Raw genomic sequence first — 10,184 nt, 5'->3', positions numbered from 1 at the left:
TCACCTGTAACCGAAATACATCGGATACAATGACATTATAAGACTATTATCAATCATTCATCTTCAAGTTCGATCTACATTATCTTTATTTTTTTCATTCATTTACGATGTGTGTGTTGTCCACTTAAGCTATGGGCTAAGGCATGGCCTTGCACCACGTACTTGTGCATGATATTGTTGGTATTTACTTCAAGGAAAAATGTATTATGTGTATCGCAATGGACTTGCATGTTGTCTGATACATCTCCAACGTATCTATAGTTTTTGATTGTTCCATGCTATTATATTACCCGTTTTGGATGTTTATGGGCTTTACTTTACACTTTTATATCATTTTTTTGCCTATTTCAGTGTTTCGAAGAAAAGGAATATCAAATGGAGTCCAAATGGAATGAAACCTTCGGGAGCGATCTTTCTGGAACAAACGCAATCCAGGAGACTTGGAGTGGACGTCAAGAAGTAGCCGAGGCGGCCACGAGGTAGGAGGGCGCGCCCCCACCCTCGTGGGCCCCTCGTGGCTCCCCTGACCTACCTTCTTCGCCTATATATATCCACGTACCCTGAAAACATCCAGGGGCACCACAAAAAACTATTTCCAGCCCCGCAACCTTCTGTATCCGCGAGATCCCATCTTGGAGCCTTCGCCGGCGCTCTGCCGGAGGGGGAATCGACCACGGAGGGCCTCGACATCATCTCCAAGGCCTCTCCGATGAGTTGTGAGTAGTTTACCACAAACCTTCGGGTCCATAGTTATTAGCTAGATGGCTTCTTCTCTCTCTTTGAATCTCAATATAAAGTTCTCCTCGATCTTCTTGGAGATCTATTCGATGTAACTCTTTTTGCGGTGTGTTTGTCGAGATCCGATGAATTGTGGGTTTATGATCAAGTTTATCTATGAGAAATATTTGAATCGCCTCTGAATTCTTTTATGTATGATTGGTTATCTTTGCAAGTCTCTTCGAATTATCAGTTTGGTTTGGCCTACTAGATTGATCTTTCTTGCAATTGGAGAAGTGCTTAGCTTTGGGTTCAATCTTGCGGTGTCCTTTCCCAGTGACAGCAGGGGCAGTAAGGAACGTATTGTATTGTTGCCATCGAGGATAAAAAGATGGGGTTTATATCATATTGCCTGATTTTATCCCTCTACATCATGTCATCTTTCTTAATGTGTCACTCTGTTCTTCATGAACTTAATGCTCTAGATGCAGGCAGCAGTCGGTCGATGTGTGGAGTAATAGTAGTAGATGCAGGCATGAGTCGGTCTACTTGTCAAGGACGTGATGCCTATATACATGATCATGCATAGATATTCTCATAACTATGCACTTTTCTATCAATTGCTCGATAGTAATTTGTTCACCCACCGTAATATTTATGCTATCTTGAGAGAAGCCACTAGTGAAACCTATGGCCCCCGGGTCTATCTTTTATCATATAAGTTTCCCATCTATCTTTATTTGCATCTTTACTTTACCATCTATATCATAAAAATACCAAAAATATTTATCTTATCTTATTATCTCTATCAGATCTCACTTTTGCAAGTTACCATGAAGGGATTAACAACCCCTTTATCGCGTTGGTTGCGAGGTTCTTGTTTGTTTGTGTAGGTACGAGGGACTTCTATGGAGCCTACTACTGGATTGATACCTTGGTTCTCAAAAACTGAGGGAAATACTTACATTACTTTGCTGCATCACCCTTTCCTCTTCAAGGGAAAACCAACACAGTGCTCAGGAGGTAGCATTGTCTCTTTCTTGTTCTTAGGCTCATGGGTATTCAGGATCCCGAGGATCGACCAAGGAGGTAAAGTGTAGGATGAGTAAAAGGCAATGCTGAAAGTTGGTGAAAGTAAGGATGATTATGGTAGCTGAAATCAATTCCCTGGGAAAATGCGAGGTGGAGTCAGTAAATGCCCAATGCTTTTGGTCTGGAGAAAGAGGTAACCCCACACGATAGTAAGGGCCTTGGTTGGACAATAGAATCACTTTTGGTGCAATGTGGTGGCTTGGCTATGTTCTGGAAGAAGGAGGTTTCAATTTCTCTTCATTTCAAGTTGGAAAATTGGATGACGTGTTTGTTGGCTGTGGGCATGAAAATTTTAGTGGCTCACTAGAATGTATGGGGATCTTAGGTTGGGGAATAACCACTTAACTTGGCAATGCGGGATCTCCATGCGTCATCTAAGGGTCACATTGATAGAGGCGGAGGTGTCCCGTCTTTTGATGAGATGATGGATTTCGCTTTGGTGGAAGTCAACTTTGACGATCCGACTACGAACGTGCGAGGACGTCGCGCCTTAGCAATCGCTAAACCAACTCCGAGAGGTTATTGACCACACCGGAGCACGATCAACCTGACCACGAGGGTCTGATTCCTGCGAGCAAACGAAGAACAAGCAAGAATCTGAGATTGCAATCTGGATATTGCGAATATAAGATGAAAACTTTATTGATCAAGGTGGGGTTCTGTGACGCCTTTGTCTGGTCGTTGAACACAAACGAAGTACGCGAAGTTGCAGCTATGGCGAACTTTAATCTAAAAAAAACCCAAAGTCTAAACGGTGCCCTAAGGGCTGTATATATGGAGGAAGAGGGGGGGAATTTCGTGGCCCTTGGTGGAGGGGTCCGAAATCAACCCTATCACACGTGGCTTGTGTTTGGTGATTTAAATGAAGTAATGTAAACTTTGGAGAAGCAGGGAGGTAACCCAATGACTCAACAACTTATGCAAGCATTTAGGGATGCCGTGCAGGATTGCAATCTGTCAGATTTCGGTTATGTGGGTGATAAGTTTACTTGGAAGAGAGGTGGAATATGAGACAAACTAGATCACGCCGTAAGAATGATGAATAGTACTTAAATTCCCAAATATTGTATTGGCGAACTTGGAATTTAGCTGTTCAGATCACATACCTTGATGATGTGCTTGGAGGTGCAGAAGGACCATGACCCACATGGGCCGACAATTCTTTGCTTTGAGTCATGGTCGGTCAAACATGCCCGATTCATGGATATTGTAGTTGTGGCCTCACATTTCGTTGGGACTCAATTTAAAACTAGAATCTAGCGGAAATGCTAGCTATGGTACAAGCCCATTTATACTGATGGGATACAACAATTTTGAAAAGTACAAAGAAAATGTTACGCCATGCACAACATCATCTCGAGAAGGTAACAAGGGAATATATGATAGATATAAATAACGAAAGACAATAAGAACTAGAAATGGAGATTGAGCAACTCTTAGAACAAGAAAAAAACCATAGGGCTCATATATTGGAGTGGGAGTTCTTGAAAAATATGTTCATTCAACTAGGTTTCACTTAGATTTTGTTGATTTTCTAATGACATGTGTTAGCTCAATACAATACAAGGTACATTCAAATGATTGGGAGAAATAAAGATTTACTCCTAGATGGGGGCTCAGACAGGGGGACCCCTTGTCTCCCTACTTATTCTTGATATGTGGAAAAGGGTTAGCAAGTATTTTGTCTCACAAGGAGGAAGTTCATGGCATTGAAGGGGTATGTGTGTGTGTAGGAATGCACCATAAGTATCACATTTATTATTTGATGATGATTCCCGCGATTAATGCATTCTCGTTGAGACAAGCACTTCATCAATACTATACAAATTAAATACAACTGGTTAGACAAGCCAAGCACAATATATTTTAGTCCCAATGTGAATATGCAAACTAGAGCTAAAGTGGTTACTGAACTAAACATTGTGAAAGAAACTCCATCTGACTGATATCTGGGATTACCACTTGTGGTAGGGACTAATAGAAGTGATAGTTCTGTAAATTTGTTCAAAGGAATTATAAAAAGACTAAGGATGGACGGAGAAATATGTCTCCATGGGAGGACATGAGATCTTGCTAAAGGTAGTAATTCAGTATATCCCAATGTTTACCATGTATGTGTTTGAACTTCCAAAGTAATTATGTAATGAGATAGTAGATGGAATGCCATGATTCTGATGGGGTGATACCCAGGACAAAAAGAGTCAGGCGAAGAATGTGGTCCAGTGACCTGCTGATATGTCCATTTTGCATCATGCTTTTATATCGATATTTATTGCATTATGGGCTGTTATTTCACGTTATGTCACAATACTTATGGCTATTCTCTCTTATTTTACAAGGTTTACATGAAGAGGGAGAATGCCGGCAGCTGGAATTCTGGGCTGGAAAAGGAGCAAATATTGGAGGCCTATTCTGCGCAACTCCAAAAGTCCTGAAACTCCACGGAATATCTTAAAAGAAATAAAGAAAAATCATCTCCAAAGATGAAGGCCAGGGGGCCCACACCCTGCTCACGAGGGTGGGGGGTGCGCCCCCCTGGGCGCACCCCTACCTCATGGGCCCCCTGGTGGCTCTCTGATGCCCGTCTTCTCCTATATGAAGTCTTTCGATGAGAAAAAAATAGAAGGCAACCTTTCGGGACGAGACTCCGCCGCCACGAGGCGGAACCTTGGCGGAACCAATCTAGGGCTCCGGCAGAGCTGTTCTGCCGGGGACACTTCCCTCCGGGAGGGGGAAATCATCACCATCGTCATCACCAACACTGCTCTCATCGGGAGAGGGCAATGTCCATCAACATCTTCACCAGCACCATCTCATCTCCAAACCCTAGTTCATCTCTTGTATCCAATTCTTGTCTCCAAGTCCGGGCACTACAAGAAATCTGTTAATACATGCCAGATCTGATCCATTAGGGATAAGTGAAATACTGTCATGGGTGCCCATACATGACGGACATGAAGTCTGTCATGTATATCGCGTCATAATTTGACATCGTTCCTTCCTTGACGGTTCTTGACCGTCATGGATCTGCCCCAAGCCAGCCCAGGCCCAACCATTGTGACGGAACAATCCGTCATGGATTAATGCCATGTAGGATTTTCAATTGACCAACATGGCTGCCTACGTGGATACTATTTTCGTCATAAAAATCGTCACGGATTTAGGTACAGTATAAATTGGGTCGAGCCCATTATTAGCACATTTATTTCGGCCTAATTTTCAACCAGTACATTTTTAGCATAATGCATCACATAGATCCTAATGCCAACTTTGACCCAAGAGGAAGTATTTGCAAGGTGTCAAACATTATACGGTTCACCGAGTATGCAGCCAACTGTATGTATGTACAACATAGCAGTTTATTCCTCCAAAATCGTCTACGAAATTATAACTTACAACATAGATTGATAAAATATATCACATCAAGGTTAGGAACCAGCAATTTTACATCAACAAACCATATAAACTATTAAGACTCTTATTCATGTTCTCATCCTCGGCCTTCTTGTGGCAATTATCATGTTGTGGCTGATTGTGATAGGAAACACCAAGTAACTTGCTACCCAATCTTACCTAGCATATTTACAAGAATATTAGATATTTGTAGATATGAATAGATAGTAGAAATAAGAGAATTGCAACAAAGATAAAAATGAATTACATGCTATCTAAGATTCTTAAATCTTAATAATGCTACAAATGAGAATAACATTACATCTACTATAAAACAAGAAGAAACATGAGGTTTTTAAAATTAATCCAAAGAAAAGTTGTGTCAAATGAAAGTCAAATGACAAAGAAACAAAACACACATCACAAAACTCCCAAGTGCTATAACAGATGCATCATACGGGCCTGGTTATTCTGCAGTAGTAGCTTTCCAATGCACTACAAAATTTTCAGCATCATGAACAATGAGAATGAATGGTGATAAATAGTATTCTACCAAGTAAATAGTATTCTATCATGAACAAAATTTTCAGCATCATGTTGAGCTCATTCCACCAAGTAAATAGTCAGATTTAAAGTCAGGTTAAGTAACCATCAGATTCACCATTCTAATTGTGCAGATGTACAATAATATTAGTTGAATTTGCTTTCTTTCACTTAACAATTAACATGTTTGTAAACCAAATCAGAGACAACATAACAGATTGCTTTAAAAAGTGAAATTTAAGCCAATAAACTGGCTATTGCGTACATACATCTTCATTTACTTACCTCCATAAAAGAAGAATTCCTAGTGTGTGCTAATTATATGGGTGGGGGTACTCACTGGATACAGTATAGCAAGTAGCACAACAGAGGGCATAATACAAAAACACACAATTGATAATTTTGTCTCGTAACACACCTATGTACAATAAAAGCATCATGTAGCACCCATGGTGGCAGCAACGCCACAATTTTACACATGGGTCAACAAGAAGGATGACATGTAAGAAATCGTGTTCCATGTTGCATAGAAAGAGCATTGGTTATTCATCACACATGCCATGGAATATGGAAACCAATGGAACTGCTGCACCATAGTACTTACATGTGTTTCTTGATTTTGATCAACATGCAACGCCTCAAGCTCCTTGGTTGCTGCCTCAAGCTCAGCTGCTCAACTAGTGTGTACTTAGTAAGAAGACACAAACCTGGATCAGTACAATAGAAAAACTAATCACAACCAGTATATTTTAGAAAAGATATTTTAATGCAAATGAGTAAATACTTAACTACTTTTGAATACCTTACAGAAATTTGCAACATCATGAATAGTAAGAGGGAATGGTTTTAACCAGTTAAAATGATGCTGCTAGAAGGTTTGCAACATCATGAATAGCACAGGAAATAAGTAATTTTGAATACCTTACAGAAATTTGCAGAAATCTGCAACATCATGAATAGCACAGGAAATAAGTAAGTACATGGAAAATGTACGACCAACAAGTCCACCCATCAAGCTAATGTCAAAGCAAGCAAATTCTTTTCGCCAAAGCTGAAAAGCCAAGATTAAATCTTAACAAAAGCAAAACTGAAAAGTACTACAACTGCTATATTGTGGGCGTCGATCAGGAAGGAGATGTACGGACTATATTGTCCAGAACGAAGAAATTAGTCTAAAATCGGATGTGTAGTTTCATTTTATTATTACTAACACACAAATTTTGTCTCACCTAAACCCAATTCTTAAGAATCAGGCCTTCCCAAATGTTTTTATTAACTAACTGAATTCTTACAAAACTAATTCAAATGGATACTAACTGAACTGAGAAAGAACAAGGTACGATGGGTGTCCATGACGGATTTGAAGTCATAGCTACAAGCCATGGAGAAATAAAAAAAGCGAGCCTACAAATCACCACAGTACCATGCCAAAATTCTAAGTAACATCCTAGGAAAATTGTTGATTAGCATGAGTATTCATTAGGTGAGTCCGATCCTGGACAAATGTGTAAACTAGGGATGATGGATGGAAAGGTACCTCATTGCCATCTTAACTTTGTACTGTGATTTGTGTATCATATCAAGCTATCAATCACTGTTAGTTTTGAAGTGCAGTCTCTGAAAAAATATTCCAGACAAAAAGTTGGAGGGCACGACATTTGTCTTCAAACCACAATTTTGTCCATGTGCTTACCAGATATCTAAGTTGGAAATAATTTGGGAATATTAAACCTAGAAGGGACCTAATAACTTTGGTATTAAATACTTTGAGGGGATTGAATAAAAAAAATACTGTACTTTCATATCTATCATACTATGGTTTTTTGCGGTATTTAAAAAAGAGGTCGGGGCCTCTTTTTACTAAACTGAACTGAAAGAACTCGTCGCCTCGCCTACGTCCAAAGTTGATAAAATGAGATTGGTTTTTAGAAACTTGAATATTCCTTGCCCACACATTTAAAAACTGCGGTTATAGATTATGGTTTTTTTTAAACGGTGCTGCCAAACTATGCTATGTTCAATCTGAAACAGCAGAATGTAACACTACATCATTATCTCAATCCTAAGGAAGCATCCCAACTTAAATCAAGCCACCAATTCTGAAGTATCTAATCTGACAACCTAACATAGCAAAACAAATCTCAAAACAGAGAGTAGACATGCAGATATGTATACTAATAAATCTGTAGTAAATCTTAAAAACAGGGGACTGCATGACGGATTCGACAACAGCTACATCTGATTAAAAAATAACTATAGATCCAACCCCAACTGATTATATCTTGTGCATGGGAATAGAACAACGATTGCGCGTACTAGAAGAAATTCCAGATGGCTGCACGTACCGGCGATGGTGTTGGTGGGGTTCATTGCGAGATGGTTCAGGCTATGTAGTGTGGTGTGGTTGCCCTGGTCGTTGGCCCTGATCTCAACCTGCAGCCACATGCCGGCGTAGGAGTAGGTCGTCTCGAGGTCGATGCGGATCAATGGACCCTCGCCCTTGGTCATCTCCTCCTCACACCCGTCGGAGCCCACGCCTGGGTTCGGTGGATCTGATTTGGGTGCCGGTGTTGGCTGCCAAAGTCGTGCACTTGTGAGGTGGTGCCCGCCGATGCCGTGCCCGGATGGACCACGCATCATTGCGTCGCACCTCGCGTCTTCCTCTTGTTGGAGCAGTCGCGTGCGGCTTGCATGTTTCTACTGCCTGCCGTCGACAGAGGAGAAGGCGGGGAGGACAAGAAGATCGAGATCCAGGAGTGACCTCGACGGATCCGGCCGCTGGCTCTGCAGATCCGGCCTCTGGCTTGGCATATCCGGCAGGTGCGGTGGGTTGACGTCCTTTCCTCGACCCAATCGGCGGAGCATGGATTAGTGCCTGGAAGGAGCGGAGTTGGGCGTGGAGTTGCTTGTCTGGATGTTGCCTAGCCACGGGAAGGTCTTGCGAGCTAGCTCTGGGGGCCGAGACTGGTGAATCTAATCAGAGGGAATGAATTAGGGGAGCGAGGGGAGGATGAGGATGTGCTACGCGCCGGCCATAGGCGCAGGAAGTCACCGGAATCGGGCAACGCCAGCAAGGAGTGGCGTGGTGGATAAAGAGGGGCTCGCGATAGAGGACTGGCTGCGCCGCTAGGGAGGAGGGGGGAGGGGCGAAGAGGAGGGCTTAGGGTTAGCACTATATACATGGAGCGGCTAGGCGGGCTTGAGTGGGCTTGAGCGGGTTTACGGGGCTGTTCTAAGCCGTCCATGACAGTTTTGAAAATGTCACCGAAAATCCTTCATGTATTAACAGATTTCTTGTAGTGGGGATTGGTGCTAGTAGGTTGCTAGTAGTGTTGATTACTCCTTATAGTTGATGCTAGTTGGTTTATTTGGTGGAAGATCATATGTTCAGATCGTTTATGCACATTATTACGCCTATGATTATGAACATGAATATGCTTTGTGAGTAGTTACGTTTGTTCCTGAGGACAAGGGAGAAGTCTTGCTATTAGTAGTCATGTGAATTTGGTATTCGTTCGATATTTTGATAAGATGTATGTTGTCTAGCCTCTAGTGGTGTTATGTGAACGTCGACTACATAACACTTCACCATTATTTGGGCCTAGAGGAAGGCATTGGGAAGTAATAAGTAGATGATGGGTTGCTGGAGTGACAGAAGCTTAAACCCTAGTTTATGCGTTGCTTCGTAAGGGGCTGATTTGGATCCATATGTTTCATGCTATGGTTAGGTTTACCTTAATACTTTTGTTGTAGTTGCGGATTCTTGCAATAGAGGTTAATCATAAGTGGGATGCTTGTTCAACTAAGAACAACACCCAATCACCGGTCCACCCACATATCAAATTATCAAAGTACCGAACGCGAATCATATGAGCGTGATGAAAACTAGCTTGACGATATTCCCATGTGTCCTCGGGAGCGCTTTTCCTATTATAATAGTTTGTCCAGGCTTGTCCTTTGCTAAAAAAAGGATTGGGCCACCTTGCTGCACTTTATTTACTTTTGTTACTTGTTGCTCGTTACAATTTATCTTATCACAAAACTATCTGTTACCACTTATTTCAGTACTTGCAAAGAATACCTTGCTAAAAACCGCTTATCATTTCCTTTTGCTCCTCGTTGGGTTCGACACTCTTACTTATCGAAAGGACTACAATAGATCCCCTATACTTGTGGGTCATCAAGACTCTTTTCTGGCGCCATTGCCGGGGAGTGAAGCGCCTTTGGTAGGTGGAATTTGGTAAGGAAAAATTTATATAGTGTGCTGAAATTTTCTGTCACTTGTTACTATGGAAAGTAATTGTCTGAGGGGCTTGTTCGGGGTATCTTCACCCCGTATAGTAGAGCAAAGAGTTGCTCCTCAACCTACTCAACCTACTGAACCTATTGAAAATTAAACTCCTTTTGAGATTCCTTCGGGTTTGATGGAAAAACTGCTA

The 10,184-nt window shown here is 41.6% G+C and overlaps 1 protein-coding gene across 1 annotated transcript; it reads right to left on the bottom strand.

Moving 5' to 3' along the window:
• Window positions 1–4,889: 4,889 nt before the first annotated feature.
• LOC123146971 (uncharacterized) lies at window positions 4,890–8,909 on the bottom strand. The gene is made up of 3 exons (XM_044566229.1): window positions 8,091–8,909; window positions 6,350–6,452; window positions 4,890–5,382 (listed from the first exon to the last, which is right to left on the bottom strand). The coding sequence occupies exons 1-3, from the start codon at window positions 8,383–8,385 to the stop codon at window positions 5,379–5,381; spliced, it is 402 nt and encodes a 133-aa protein (XP_044422164.1). The 5' UTR covers window positions 8,386–8,909; the 3' UTR covers window positions 4,890–5,378.
• Between the last annotated feature and the right edge of the window lie 1,275 nt (window positions 8,910–10,184).

The sequence above is a fragment of the Triticum aestivum genome, chromosome 1B, assembly GCF_018294505.1.
Source record: "Triticum aestivum cultivar Chinese Spring chromosome 1B, IWGSC CS RefSeq v2.1, whole genome shotgun sequence".
Classification (NCBI taxonomy): domain Eukaryota; kingdom Viridiplantae; phylum Streptophyta; class Magnoliopsida; order Poales; family Poaceae; genus Triticum; species Triticum aestivum.
The sequence above is the reverse complement of the archived record's forward strand: the minus strand, read 5'-3'. Positions and strand labels throughout refer to the sequence as shown.